The sequence below is a fragment of the Thalassophryne amazonica genome, chromosome 1, assembly GCF_902500255.1.
Source record: "Thalassophryne amazonica chromosome 1, fThaAma1.1, whole genome shotgun sequence".
In the NCBI taxonomy this organism is placed as follows: domain Eukaryota; kingdom Metazoa; phylum Chordata; class Actinopteri; order Batrachoidiformes; family Batrachoididae; genus Thalassophryne; species Thalassophryne amazonica.
This window is the reverse complement of record NC_047103.1, coordinates 160,044,183-160,059,949: the sequence shown is the minus strand read 5'-3', so window position 1 is coordinate 160,059,949 and position 15,767 is coordinate 160,044,183. Positions and strand designations below refer to the sequence as shown.

At 39.0% G+C, this 15,767-nt stretch overlaps 1 protein-coding gene across 7 annotated transcripts in view; it reads left to right on the top strand.

The window, feature by feature from the left end:
- Nucleotides 1–15,767, top strand: part of atp11a (ATPase phospholipid transporting 11A) — a 129,286-nt gene that overhangs the window by 98,885 nt on the left and 14,634 nt on the right. For 5 of the 7 annotated variants that reach the window (XM_034177574.1, XM_034177582.1, XM_034177559.1 and 2 more), the window contains exons 19-29: nucleotides 787–968; nucleotides 2,596–2,847; nucleotides 2,937–3,114; nucleotides 3,344–3,446; nucleotides 3,542–3,687; nucleotides 6,180–6,239; nucleotides 6,384–6,511; nucleotides 8,038–8,173; nucleotides 10,423–10,446; nucleotides 12,939–13,004; nucleotides 13,093–13,196. In XM_034177574.1, the coding sequence (XP_034033465.1) occupies nucleotides 787–968; nucleotides 2,596–2,847; nucleotides 2,937–3,114; nucleotides 3,344–3,446; nucleotides 3,542–3,687; nucleotides 6,180–6,239; nucleotides 6,384–6,511; nucleotides 8,038–8,173; nucleotides 10,423–10,446; nucleotides 12,939–13,004; nucleotides 13,093–13,196 (1,379 nt within the window). The remainder of the gene's footprint in view (nucleotides 1–786; nucleotides 969–2,595; nucleotides 2,848–2,936; nucleotides 3,115–3,343; nucleotides 3,447–3,541; nucleotides 3,688–6,179; nucleotides 6,240–6,383; nucleotides 6,512–8,037; nucleotides 8,174–10,422; nucleotides 10,447–12,938; nucleotides 13,005–13,092; nucleotides 13,197–15,767) is intronic. The other 2 variants (XM_034177565.1, XM_034177606.1) reach the window with 1 other exon arrangement.

Below are 15,767 nucleotides of genomic sequence, written 5' to 3'. Positions count from 1 at the left end.
CAATCCAGACATCAGAAGTGAAACTTGATCCAGAATACGGATCACTTTCAAAATTTAATGGAGTCTTCCATGGCCTAATAGGTATCTGTGGTGAAAATTTGGTGAGAATCCATGAAGTAGTTTTGACATAATCCTTCAAAGCCTATATAAAGAGAAATCCCGAGCCAGAATCCGGATCCGGATCACCTCCAAAATTCAGTGGAGTCTAATATCGATCTGTGGTGAAAATTTTGTCAAAATCCGTGCAGTAGTTTTGACGTAATCTTGCTAACAGACAGACAGACAAATAAATAAACGCTGATGATTTTATTACATCCTTTGCGGATGTATAAATGTTATTTCAAACAGGTGACATCAACAGGTGATTGTAATCATGATTTGGTACAAAGTCTTTGATGAGCAAAGATGAGCAGAGGATCTACAGTTTGTCAAAAACAAAACAAAAAGAAGTGTGGAAAAACAGTGTTCCTCAAAAAAGATTGGAAGGGATTTGCATATTTTTCCCTCTGTAGTTTATAATATCATTAAATGATTACGCTCAATTCATACTTTGTGAATACTGTTCTGTCAGTTTAGAACAGGAAAGTTATGCTGTGCATAGAACTCAGCCACTTGGGGTGTCCTGCCAGGACATTCTGAGTGCCAGTCCCAAGCCTGGATAAATGAGGAGGGCAGAAGGAGGCAGGGTGTTCACTGTAAATTTTGTCAGATCTCAGTCGCATGGGGTGTATGTTTAAAATTAGCTTTTTTTTCTTGGTCCTTATAAGTCTATTTATCCTCTTGCAGGAGGGTCTGAGGACGCTGTGTGTCGCGTACCGTCATTTGAGTCCTGAAGCTTACCAGGAGGTTTGTCTACTGCTGAACGGGGCCAAGTTGGCGTTACAAGACCGAGACAAGCGACTGGCTGAAGCCTACGACCTCATTGAGAAGGACCTGATACTACTGGGAGCGACTGCTGTTGAGGACAGGTGGAGAAGGAGGAGGATCTTACTGCTTTGCTGTTCTTTATAATGACATCTGTTGTTTTTATCCATGTCTGTGTGGACTGTTACTTCAAAGTGAACACACTGTGATGGCCTCATAGCTGCAAAACTGTTTAAAATTTTGAAGGGACTCATTTGATTTCAGTGCATTTTAACACCACAAACAACACTGACTATAAATTACAGAAATCACACTTTCCTATCTAGAGTGAATAACTGTCAATAACAGATTAGTGCCCCCTCGTGGCTTCTTAATCCACAGGCAACTGACTGTCGGATATTTGTTTTTTGTAATCTGGTTTAAGTGTTGATTGTCAGGGTAAAAAACAAAGAGAATATGGTTGCACATTTTTTCATCAAGTGGTGCAAAGCCATCCATCCATATTCTTCCGCTTTATCCGGAGTCGGGTCGCGGGGGCAGCAGCTCAAGCAGGTCGGGTGCAGAGAGGATTGGGTGGTGCAAAGCATTATAGTTTATTCAAGAATGTTAATGCAAATAATAATAATATTGCAGCAGTCAGTGAAGGACTGCACGACTGCTGCGCAAACTGCAGTGCAAGGGTTTCTGGGAGAATTATTGTGCTTTATTAAGCAGGTTGTGAACATTTTATGCTGTTAAAAAGGGAGAGAAGTGACATTCAGCACCCCAACTACAGATGGATGGTTTCATTTTGATAAAATTTGTACATGTAAAATACAGTACAATATATAAATACCACAGAGGATAACACAAAGTATAAAACACACGTATTTCCAATATGGCAATAGATGCTTTTACCTGGTAAAGATGGTTGATGCCATTCATCTGTTTGTCGTCGGCTGGTGTAGTAAAATAAAAGCAATAGTCTTGGGGCTGTGGGATGCAAAATCTACAAGAGTCACTAGCCTAAAAAGACCAACTCTGTGTACGTTGTCCATTCTTGTGGTGCACATCACCACAATAATGATACTAATTTGTGTTACACTGTTCTTACATTTTAAAGGTAACTACTATGATGAAAACATCCAAAGTGTTCAAAGATGTAAGACTTTATGTTGGATGTCAAACAACAGCCTCCTGTGTGAAAGTGTAAATACATAAAAGTGTTAAAGCCCACAGCATACACAGAACTGAAGTCTTTCAATTTAGCGCACGTGTATGACTTGTTGCTGCGACAAGGTTTTGATTGTGGTCACATCTGGAACTCATCGAGAGAGTATGTGCATCCAGTAGCATTACTTGAAAGCACTGAGTAATTGAGGTGGAAAGGTTTTGAGTGTGACCTACTCTTAAGTAGGTCTCAAGGGTCACAGAGTTTCTCTGCATTTTCTTTTATGTTTTCCCTCACTGCTGTGATGTCATAAAGGCAATGATCCCCTGGATTTTATTCTGTCTTCTTAAGTGATCTTCTCTGTTGTACTGGGAACAGTGATCCTACCAGAAAAAGGGTTTGACCAAATACCAGAGCACCTCGTGTAGACGGTTTCTGTGCTCTGATCAACTTTGATTTTTAGTTGTGATTCACACCCATCTTATTCAAAGTGAATTCAGCGAGCAGAGCAACACACTGTAAACTTTCTATCAAACTGCCCTTTCCCCCTCATTTTTAATTCACTGTTTTCTTCACAACAGGCTCCAGGAGAAAGCAGCGGACACCATCGAGTCCCTCCACAAAGCTGGCATGAAGGTGTGGGTGCTCACCGGCGATAAGATGGAAACAGCGGCTGCTACCTGCTATGCCAGCAAGCTGTTCCGACGCAACACGCAGATCCTGGAGCTGACCACCAAACGCACCGAGGAGCAGAACCTTCACGATGTCCTGTTTGATCTGAGCAGGACAGTGCTGAGACAGCACGGAGGAATGACTCGCGACACTTTCTCTGGGTCTGTCAGATAGACTCGCACACATTTACACCCAATGGAAATCCAGTATGTCTGGTAGAATACACTTGACATCTCTCGTGTATGTCTAGTTTGTCAGGTGACGGTACAGACTACGGCCTGATCATCGATGGAGCAACCCTCTCTGCGGTGATGAGGCCCGGTCAGGAGGATTCGAACTCAGGGAATTACAAAGAGCTTTTCCTGGAAATCTGCCGAAACTGCAGTGCGGTGCTGTGCTGTCGAATGGCGCCGCTTCAGAAAGCACAGGTACAAAGAAGGCTGGTGAGAGGAAAGTCATGCCTTAAAGCATCAATTTAAAACTTTTTTTTTTTTTTTTTTTGTGAGAATCACTGATAAAAATTGCAATTAAGATTGCACCCAGCTTACAAAATCTAAAAGATTTAGACCTAATGTGCACGTGGTGATAACTTTGTTTGTCCACCCCACGTACTGAGATCTGCTTCCTTTGGCAAAGCGTGACATCTGCCTTTTTTAGATTGTGAAGCTGATCAAAGCCTCAAAGGAGCATCCAATAACTTTGGCCGTTGGTGATGGAGCTAATGATGTCAGCATGATTCTTGAGGCCCACGTCGGCATCGGTCAGTCTACTTGTCCTCTGGTCTCTCATTCCTGGACCATGTGACCAAATGTTGCGCCATGTTCACTTACAAATCTCTTGCACCCCCCTGTCCAGGAATCATGGGTAAGGAGGGTCGACAGGCAGTGAGGAACAGTGACTATGCCGTCCCAAAGTTCAAACACCTGAAGAAGATGCTACTCGTCCACGGTCACTATTACTACATACGCATCTCTGAGCTCGTGCAATACTTCTTCTACAAGGTAGACTGTCATCCTCCTGGGGGCGGCGTTTAGAAAAGATTTAAAGGAACATTTTAATTAAAAGATTAGGGTTGGAATGATAATGAGACGAAGACTATTATTTTTTAACTTAAGGTTTATTTTGAGGCTGAGTGAAGGTATGAACATCAATGAGTTCTGGTTTATTTTACAGATTTTACTCCATTCCAGATTCTTTTAAATTTTTAGTGAAGGTTTGTTTAGTTTGGACTACAATTAGTTGAGTTCTGGAATACCTGTGTTGAGTTGTATACATTTCTATTGTGGAAAAAAGTTTTTTCTTTTTTTCTTCTTCATATTATATATATACGTATATACACATGAGGTCTGTTAGAAAAGTATCCGACCTTTTTATTTTTTTCAAAAACCTGATGGATTTGAATCACGTGTGCTTGCATGAGCCAACCTTGAACCTTCGTGTGCATGCATGAGTTTTTTCACGCCTGTTGATTGCGTCATTTGCTGATAAGCAGCCTTTGTGTGAGGATGGGTGGACTCTCTTATCGTTTTTTCTTTGCAAGGAAAATGGCGGAACGACTGGAGCAGCGCGACTGCATCAAATTTTGCCAGAAACTGCGCGACAGCCAGGTGGAAACCATTCAGATTATTCAGATGGCTTTCGGTGACGATGCTATGGGCATCACACAGATTAAGGAGCGGTACAACCAGTTTAAAGACGTCTGCACAACGGTGGAGAGCGATCCACGCTCCGGGCAGCCATCAACATGCTGAAATGACCAGCTCATTTCCAAAGTGAACGCTGTGGTGATGTGGGACCGTGGTGGCGAAATTGATGCCGATGTCTTCGGCACAAAGCTGACGGCGGAGCAGAAGCTCCTCCGTGTTGAAGTCTCACAGGACATGCTGGGACATGCCCGCCTCTTCCACAATTTCTCGGATAGTCACACGACTGAAAAGCCACTGAAAGCCGTCTGAATTTTCCGAATGGTGGAAGAGGTCGGCATCATTTTTGCGGAGTCCAGCATGTCCTGTGAGAATTCGACACGGTGGCGCTTTTGGTCCGCCATCAACTTCGTGCCGAAGCCATCGACATGAATTTCACCGCCACTCCTTTTCATGGCCAAATCTTCTGTCACAGTGGAATGTGCCTAAAAAGTGCTGATGTCCACCTCTTCCACAATTTCTCGGATAGTCACATGACGGTCCCACATCACCACAGCGTTCACTTTGGAAATGATCTGGTCATTTCAGCATGTTGATGGCCGACTGGAGCTTGGCTCGCTCTCCACCATTGTGCGGATGTCTTTAAACCGGTTGTACCGCTCCTTAATCTGTGTGATGCCCATAGCATCGTCACCGAAAGCCGTCTGAATAATCCGAATGGTTTCCACCTGGCTGTTGCCCAATTTCTTGCAAAATTTGATGCAGTCGCGCTGCTCCAGTCATTCCGCCATTTTCCTTGCAAAGAAAAAACGACGAGAGACTCCACCCATCCTCACTCAAAGGCTGCTTACAAGCAAATGACGCAATCGACAGGCGTGAAAAAACTCACGCATGCGCATGAAGGTTCAAGGTTTGCACACGTGATTCAAATCCATCAGGTTTTTGAAAAAAATAAAAAGGTCGGATACTTTGCTAACAGACCTCGTGTGTGTGTGTGTATGTATATATATATATATATATATATATATATATATATATGTGTGTGTGTGTGTGTGTATTACTTCTGCTGAGTCATTAAAACCTTCACAATTGTACTGAGGAATGCAACATTTTTGGTTTTAAAAGATTCTGGCAAGATCACTTTATTTTTAGTGAAATTTTAAATGAGATGTGTGTTTTTTAAATGGTAAAATACTTTTAAATGGTAAAATACTACTATGAGCTTTGATTTGTTATCTTTCCTGAGAGCAGCATTTAGTGCACAAGATTAGTTCATGGACCATTGACATTTGATAAGCTGATGATGATTTCTTTTTCTTTTTTTTTTCCTTTTTTGTCTAATAATATAAAATTTGACTTTTATTTTTCCCCAGCTGAAGTGTTCAGTGACCATTGGAAATATTTTGATAATTTCTACTTTTACACTTTCTGTCTTTGATAGTGTAATTTTTGTTTTAAGGAAACTTGGCTTTGAAACATATCAGCAGGTTGTGGGGTTTAAAGATTTATGCATATTTTTTTTTATATATATATATATTTGTAAATGCATTCATTTGGCATTAATCAGGCTGTGGAGTATGCCCAAAAGTAAATAGAAAAATGTAAAATTCCAACTCACATTCTTGTGATTCTGCCCGCTTATGGTAGAAAAACAGAATGAAATGAAACCACAAAATGGAAGTGTTGGTTAACATTTTAAAATTACATTATTTCACTCCTGTAATCTTTGTATCTCAATATTTTATTTAATCTCTGTGATTGAGTGTGGAAGCATTTAACACATTTAAAAATAATTACTGCTACGACCAGTTGACTTATGATGTTTTTCCTCTTCTTTCATCTTTTCCCAGAATGTCTGTTTCATCTTCCCCCAGTTTCTCTACCAGTTTTTCTGTGGCTTCTCACAACAGGTACACACACACACACACACACACACACACACACACACACACACACACACACACACACACACACACACACACATATATATATATATAAAATAAACAGAATTGCTAAAGACCATAAAACAATTGTGTGTCGTCTCTGGAACCCAGCCACTGTACGATACAGCCTACTTGACTCTGTATAACATCAGCTTCACCTCACTGCCCATCCTGATCTACAGTCTGATTGAGCAGCACATCAGCATGGACATCCTGAAGAAGGATCCGTCTCTCTACAGGTCTGTGCCACTGACAAAATATGCATGTTGTCACCTCGCAAAATATGGAAGCTCCTGGTAGAGAAGAGGAAAAAAAAAGGTCTAACTATTCTTAAAAGTAAACATTTGCTTTGATGCAACTTTAACATATAGCTGTTAATCACTGCTACCTACCTGTCAGGGCTGAACCACACCCCTTTGATAATCAAGTTTTCAAATAAAAAACTATTATATAGGTTGCTCTGGAGAAGATATATAACACTGCTTTTCAAAAAAAAAAATTGTTATTTTGGCCCATCTCACATTGACTTTTGGAGGCGGGGCTAATGAATCATCCACTCACGCATGACAAACATAATTTGGCTTCACCTTTTTGGAGTTCTTCTGTCGTCCATCTTTATTAATCGTCTGTGATATAAACTCGAAGAAGCTATTCAAAAACGAAAAAGTCAGAGTGAATTTATTGCAATGTTTCACTATTTATTGCCTGACGATTATTCTTCCAAAAATATACAAATGCAGTGTTGCATGCTTCCTTTTTTGTTTTTTACTGTACAAGCAAAAGAAATGTATCTTACAGTACCAGCCTGTTTTATAGTCATACTTTGCAGCTCCTGATGGGCTACTTGATTTTTTGTTGTTGTTGACTTTTTAAGTGATTATATAGGTAATAACATCTGGAATAAATTTGTTTGTGTGGTGAAAATTGCATTGGAATATCTTGTTGCATTCACTTCTGCTTCTTGTCCTGTGACTGTCATAGTAGTATTGATCAATGAATATCTCAAAGGGTGTTTCTTTGCAGTCTAGTGGATCACTTGACTCATTCATGCAGTGCATCCAGAAAATATTCACAGGGCTTCACTTTTCCCACATTTTGTTATGTTACAGCCTTATTCCAAAATGGATGAAATTTATTTTTTCCTCAAAATTCTACTTGTAACACCCCATGATAACATGACATTTTTTGTGTGCAAATTTACTAAAAAATAAACTTAAAAAAAAAAAATCACATGTATATAAGGATTCACAGCCTTTGCTCAATACTTTGTTGATACATCTTTGGCAGCATTTACAGCCTCAAGTCTTCTTGAATATGATGCCACAAGCTTGGTGCACCTATCTTTGGGGAGTTTTGTCCATTCCTCTTTGCAGCACCTCTCAAGCTCCATCAGGTTGGATGGGGAGTGTTGGTGCACAGTCATTTTCAGATCTCTCCAGAGATGTTCAATCAGATTCAGGTCTGAGCTCTGGCTGGGCCACTGAAGGACATTCACAGAGTTGTCCTGAAGCCTCTTTTGATATCTTGGCTGTGTGCTTAGGGTCACTGTCCTGCTGAAAGATGAACCGTCACCACAGTCTGAGGTCAAGAGTGCTCTGGAGCAGGTTTTCATCCAGGATGTCTCTGTACATTGCTGAAAAAAAATCATTTCATCCATTTTGGAATAAGGCTGTAATGTAACATAAATTGTGGAAAAAGTAAAGTGTTGTGAATACTTTCTGGATGCACTGTAACCTTTACTGGGTTCTGGTATTTCTTCCTGCAGAGATATCGCTAAGAACTCGTTGCTGCAGTGGCCCACCTTCATATACTGGACCTTTCTGGGTATATATGATGCCATTGTGATGTTCTTTGGCGCTTATTTTCTGTTTGACAACACCAGCTTCACCAACAATGGACAGGTAACACCAGCGTGTCCAGCTGATAGTCTGGCTCCATTTAGAACAGTTTTTCCATCGTGTGGGAAGTGGGTGGGGCGGGAGGGGGTGTTCATGGTTTTAAAATTTCACACTGAAGGGGATTAAATGGTTTTGTTAATTGTTTTCTTGAAAAATGTATCTACCTCCAGTGTCTGTTTGACTAAATTGAAACTGAAATGCTTGAATTTAGGAAATTTTTACATATATATTTTTGGCCCACAGATCTTTTCCAGACCTCATACAGCTCATCACTTGCAGAAGATTGTCTCCAAGTCATTGCTTAAGTTAATTAGTGACCATAAAGCACAGACATTTTTTTGCTTTTTATTTTCTTCCTACTTTAGGGATGTTACTGCACTTGCATGTTTTTGCTGTAATGTCTCAATGTGTGTCTTGGAAATCAATACTTAAAACAAGATCATCTATTCATCAACATGTAAAGGTGCTTCTGGATGGAGAGTTCATTTTAGGACTGAAACATAAATTTGCTGTAGCTGGAATGCAGTCGGAATCCAGATGGTTCACTGTGTTACGTCATTGGTATTTAAGTCTATTGCACTTAAAATGGCCTCTTTTGTCTAATTACATATTCTTGTGCATATAATTAAAAAACACACATTATAAATGGTGAGTGCTGGACCGTATTTTAAAGAATTACTATTTTTGTGGTTAAAAGCTGGCGATAAGTTATGTCTGAAACCACAGTTAATCTAATTTGAGAGTTAATACAAAGACAGCCCAGTGCATTTTAATCAAACAAAGGAGGCGCCAACATGAAAATACAGAAGCATTCATGGTGTAAGACCACATATGCTGGTATAGATGTTTGCTGGAGGATTCCCTGCTGCATGTGCCTTTTTTAAGATTTAAATCATAAAAATAATTTTCTTTGGCACTACTATAATTTTATTTATTAGCCTTTAACTAGGAGATTTATAATATGGCATTGTCAATATGATCAAAATTTGTATTGTGTAGAAAACTATAATAAATAGTTTCCCTGAAGGGGAAAATTTCAAAAGAACAGACTGATTCAAAAGAACAGGACAAAAGATCAACATACTTACAGCAGCGACCCGTACAGTCCATGATAGTGACATCATAGTTCACGTGGGGGCTTCCCCGACTTGCACAGGAATGCTGGGAAGCACATGGCAACAGCCAATCAGAATAAAGAGGCACAAGAACATCAGCTGACTGCTGTCTTGAACAAAATAATCCAGCATGTTGGAAAATGCTCTAAAACATCTTATTTCTGTATAACTGATATATTTCTCATATTTTCCAAAAGTCTGGATAAGTTTTGTTTTTATTAATGAAAACAAAACTTTAAAAATGTACTCTATTACAGAGTCAAATCAGCTCTACCATGTTGTCAAATCAAGTGTTTCTACTCCAAGAAGAGTTGATTTTACACTGTGATAGAGTTGTTTTAGCATTGTCATAAAGTATATTTAACTCTATTTGGACTGGGACCAAATGTTATCCCAGCAGAATAAATTTTACTCTGCAAAATTTACTGTGTACTGCCTCAGGGTACAGTGATCCCAACAGTAAGGTGCTTTTACAAAGAAACTAAGTTTTGTTTTGTTTTTTTTTGTTTTTTTGTTTTTTACAAAGAAAACATAAAGAAGGCCTATACCCATTTGTGACTGGTAGACTGGGTCTTATCCATAGACCCAGGCAAGTAGTGTAACTGGAGGTCTGTGTATTGGTAGCCTAACTCCTTATTCCACTAAACAACTTGCTCAGTTCAAGAAGAAGGAGAAGAAAACAACAGCTGGTGTATGATGAAAGGAATTCAGTCTCCGTTCACAAACTCAAACTTCTCTGCAGTTGTCCATATCTGCATGCTGGCCTACAAGTACACCATGAATGTAGTTGTGCTTCAGTGTTGGCACCTCACTTGTTTTGCTTTGGTCTGTTGGTATCTAAGGCCTGTAGTGGTTCAGGTAGCATTTCTACACATTTGAAGTTTTACATTCCCGACGTATGCACAACAGCTCGGCGGATTTTCCACCATCTTTCTCTGTATCATCTTGTTTCTTTAATTCTCCTTAAACCTTTTTGAGTGTTGTTTGATTTTGACCATTTTGCCACTTTATTTTTTATTCTTGTGCAGTTACAGAACTGTTTCTTTCATTATGATTTTATTTTTTTTCTGGGTTTCTCCTCTTCTCTTCTTACCTTTGTGTTGCCTTTTCTTTTTTGCTTCTCTTTCCTCGTCTCAGCTAATGACAACCAACACACAGATGGTAAGCCTGTCCCTGTCTCTGCCATCTCGCCCTCGTTTCAGATTTCATCCTGTCGCACAGTCTGAAACCAAACCACCCATCATCCACTCACGATTCACCTCATGTCTGGCCCTTAAATTCCCCCCACCGCAAATCATCGGCAGCACCTGCTTAATGTTTCAGTTGTAGCCAGCGCTCTGCTGAACTAAACTTTCATTTTAAAGTTGCAGCCAAAAGTAGGTGATAAATGACCATTAGATAAAAACAAAAAAAATTTGTTGAAATCAAAAACTGATATGTCATCACAGTTGACTCCAAGAAAGAAATACGCTGATGTTCTTGGACTTGTGGGGCTGTTGCTCCTCACAAACATGGCTACATTTTAATACTCCTACTGGAGTTCTAGTAGGTAGAAAACAGTACATCACAATTCATAGAGTACCTGAATACTCAGTTGGTATTTAATAGTAGTTGAATGGCACATGGATGATCTACTACCTCCAAAGAACTTTTTCCTGAGAAATTCGAAAGGAGAATGCATACATACCGGAAAATGGTAGTGGTGTCCAAGGGGCTGTGACATTGTACAAATATACATCAGGAACAGTTTTAAAAAGTCTGCCCTTGCTTAATTCCAGTATGTACAGCAGTACCGGTTGGGTAATAGGTTCCTAACCAATGTTAGTACTTACTGAATATTCAGATTCAGGGCATGTCTTCCATCTACATATCTGCCATTTTTGTTTCTGGAATAAGAAGTCCTATAAATAAAAGGCCCTGAGGCATGTATCTCATCTCCGAGCTCCGTAACATTAAGTGGACGAGAGCCTATGACTCCCCCTGGATGGGACACAGGTTACTCCTCCCGCCAAAGCCTATTTACAGCTGGGTGGACTGAGACTATGTACATTAAATGTTTTTGTCCAAGGACACAGACAGGTAGTGTGAGCAGAATTTGAACCCAATGCCAATGGTATTATGAAGTTACACTTAGGACAATATTTCCCATAAGCCCATAGTGTTCACCAAGTTACAAAGAGCTTAGATCATATGGAATTTTTAATAGATATATGAATTTATTTAAATTATGTACTTAAACATTTCCCTGCAAACTGACACACACATCACAGCTAACATTTCAAAATCATTCTTAACACATCGCCATCTCACTTGTTTCCCTTCCATTATCCCACCTGATAACCATTTTTGTTTTTTTGTTGTTTTTTTTTTGGGCGGGGGCAGATTTTTGCTGTTTTGAGCATCCTACCATCTGTCTGATTGATTGATTCCTGGTTGAATCGGTGCACTTACTTTGATCTCTGTGCAACAGAAACATTTGTTGATGTGATCAGATCCTTCAGACCTCTGTGACTGAGTGATGAGTAAAATTACGTGTGACAATGTGCAGGATGCGCATTTTAGCATTTATTTAAACACGTTTGGTTCATAAATATTTGGACATTTGATTATTTCTTTGTACTTTTACACCTCTGTGCACCACCACAATGAAGTCAAACAGTCACTGTGTTTTTACAATGTTGACATTCAGATTTAATTTAAAGTCATTAACAAGAATATAACTTTAACCATGTATGGCTTACAGACATTTTTATACAGCCCCCCCATCCATCTTCAGAGCCCATAAGTAATTCAACAAACTAAATCTGAGAAGAGTTTTAAATGAAGTCATCACGTCCGGATGCACTGTAACCTGACTTGTCTGAAGACAGTTTTCTTAAGACAGTTCAGATGATGAATACATGAACATTTTCAAGTCACTGAATATGTCTTGAACTTAATTTGTATCAGTCTTTAAGAAATACAGGCAGTATGGTACTCTGTGGTAAATTGGTCTGGATTAGGTGGCCCTCGAAAAATGAGTGACCTTGTCAGAAAAACACTAGTGAGGGAAGCCAACAAGACACCCTTAACAACTGAAGGAGTCATAGGCTCAGTGAACCTCCTATTATGAGCATTGTTGGCATCTTTTAACAATGATTTGCAGTCTTTTATATAAATAGGAATGTTAGCACAGTCGGACACTTAAAGTAGGACTTTTATTGGCATGCGATTTATGAAGCCTTGTTGCCAATTGCAGTGTCCTGGTGGCCATTAAGGACACTGCTGTCTGTATTCAGTTTGTCCAGTTACTTATGGCCTCCTACAATGGATGGACCATGGCGAAAAGTGCTGTAATTCCTAAGTAATAATACAATATTTTTGTTAAATCCCTTGAATTAAAGGGTCAAGTCAACATTACAAGCACATCTTCATTATTTCACTTCAACTCCATTGTGGTGTCCATGAAGGAAATTTAAAAAACGACGACTACAAAGCACACGATCACTGCTCAGATATTTATGGATCTGACTGTGTAGCACATCAAATGTTAGATTTCCATTTATCCACATAATCTCAGACACTGGTAGACTTAGGAGTCACAAAAACTAATGTTGTCTTAATGTGAAAGGTCATTTTATTGACAAGATGATCGTCTTTATCTATTTCTGCAGATGTTTGGAAACTGGACATTTGGAACGCTGGTCTTCACTGTGCTCGTCTTCACCGTCACATTAAAGGTGAAAACAGTACACATCATCTGTACTGACACATTCTACTGATACATTCTACAATTCTCTCACTTCTAACTGGCTTTCTCTCCCCTAGTTGGCGCTAGACACTCATTATTGGACTTGGATCAACCATTTTGTTATCTGGGGCTCCCTGATTTTCTTTGTGGTCTTCTCTCTGCTGTGGGGTGGAATCATCTGGTATGCGTGGAGTGAAAAATGTTTTTAAATTGTCACAAGAGCACGTTAAAAATTTCATGTAGGATTTTTATTTAAAAGTCTATAATCAACAAAGAAAAAGATTTAAATCCTTGTAATCAGGATTTTGTCATATATGATAAAACACCATTTGGGATACACAGTTGCAGCCAAACTATTTTATTCACAGATTAAAAATAAATAAATAAATAATTCTTCTCACTTTTGTTGACTTACCAGTTGTTTTAGCTCAACTAATGTTTGAGAAAAAATTAATTCAAACATGCAAAAAAAATTATAGCAGTACAATTTGAGAAAGGTTTGTCTGTTTGTTTCACTGCTCATCTTAGGTCCTCTGATCGATTCACCAAACATGTTATGTGGATGATGGTCAACCCTGGAATTACACTTAAAAGAGTTTGTTTTGGCAAAGGTCAACATCATTGGGGGTAAAAAATAACCATTTTAATTTTCACACTGATGTCTACCAGTCTTGGCACACGTGTGCAGGTGGGTTCTTGAATGGCGAGTCCCAGGTCCTTTTGCTGACTTCTGACAAACTTGGTATGCTGGTGAAGGTTGACTGAGAAATTGCCCTTCAAAAATTTATTTTGGCAAAGGTCAAGGAATTAATTCTACATCTGACCTGATATGGACAAATTGTGGCACTCACTTATGTGGATTTAAGAATTGCCCTGGCAAGGTCAACTAGAGATCAATCATTTGAATGAAAGTCAAAATCACTGGGGTCAAATGTCAGATTGTCCGTTATTGTCTTCACACCCATAGACACCATCACCCACTGACTTTGTAAACAGAACCCCCACCCCCCCCCCCAAGCATTAGTACATCAAACTAAAATGTTGAAAAGCAGGGTTAAATTTGGAATAGTTTTAGGTTTAACTGTTTTATAAATAAAATAAAACTGTTATCCATGGGGATCCACGGGCTCTAAATTGGGTAGTGTTTATAAAATAGGCAGCTGACATTTCTCAAAGGAAGAATGTTTTTAGAACCTTAGACCTCAACAGTTTTTAGAAGAAGAACTCAAACCTTTTATTTCCTGTTAATTACACAATTTTTTAATGTTAATTTACTGTCGTAATGTATTTATAACTTGTTTAGGTTCTTGTTATCATAAACACACTATTCTTATAATTTTATTATTGCTTATATTTTGTCATTTGTTTCTTAAATGGACCACAATGGAAATAAGTGTTTTCACTTCCTTGGGGCATCCATGTATTTTTAACCTATTTACAATTATATTATGTACTTACAATGAACTTACTAAATAAAATCATGCACACTTTTAATATATAGATGATTTACTGCCCCCTGCTGGAGTGGCATGTGACTCCAGAATATAATTATCAACGTTCATTGTTCAGTGTTTTTAGCTAAAATCTCTAGTTTCTCCAAAAATATTAGTCCTATCAACTCTTTGTTTTGGCGGAGTTCATCCTTGACCCAAAATACATAAGCATACCAAACGGCAAATGTCAGCTCTCCCCGATTTTGTCGTGATCAAAGTTACACATACATACACACGCACGCATAGGGTTGGGTATCAAGAACCGGTTCTTTTTGGGTATTGTTAAGAAATGATTCGATCCAACAATATCAACAGTCTTTTTGCTTAACGATTCCTTATCGGTCCTTAAGAGCGGCCGTTGTTTTTGAGGGTGTTTGTCGTGAAAATGATCATTTCTCTAGATTGATTACAGACCCTCCAACGGCTCTGTAATCAACCGCTTCTGCAGCATGACTCCACTTTGAAGCTTGAACCAATGAAGTAGTGCTTCGATACGCTGGTTCGTTGGTTCTTTGATTCGCTGCTCTTCAGAAGCAACAAGTTCGCTTCTTAACCCTTCTCAAAGCCATTAAAATATGTCAGTTGTGAGTCACTTTTGTGTGGATTAAAGTCACTAACTGGGACTCTTGTCTTGTTGCAGGCAAGAAACGAGAATTGTCCTCTGTTCTGTTGGCACAGCTCCAAATGCTGTGCGGCTCCGAATCTGGTTGGAATTAATAACTTCAAAACGAATTGCCGCTTTACATAAAATGACACCTTTTTCCAAACGGTGTAATACAGACAATAAACTACAATCGACTAAAACGTTTTTCCTCCCAAAATGAGATGTCCTGTATTCTATATGAACTACATCCTGACATGCAGCACAGCCAGCTGAAAGAGCTCCGCTCAGATGTATGGAAAGACATTCATACCAAAAATGTCTGAAAGGAAATGCTTTTGACAAAAACTACAGATTTTGTTTGTTTCTATTTATGTCCAGAGATCAAGGATCCACCATGTAGAGTTTATTATGTCCAGAGTTTAAGGATCCAGTGACCAATTTCATATTTATTTACTTTAAGACTCAATAAAATGTTGTTGACATAGAAAGCCTGTAAAGCCTACTTTTAATACACCGAAAATTCACAAGAGGTATTGATAAGGGCATCAATAAGGTCAGATCGATAAGTGGAATCGATCGATAAAATCTTATCAATACCCATCCCTACACATGCATGCAGAGCTTTTTGTCTTTTCTGTATTCTGCCGTAAGAAGG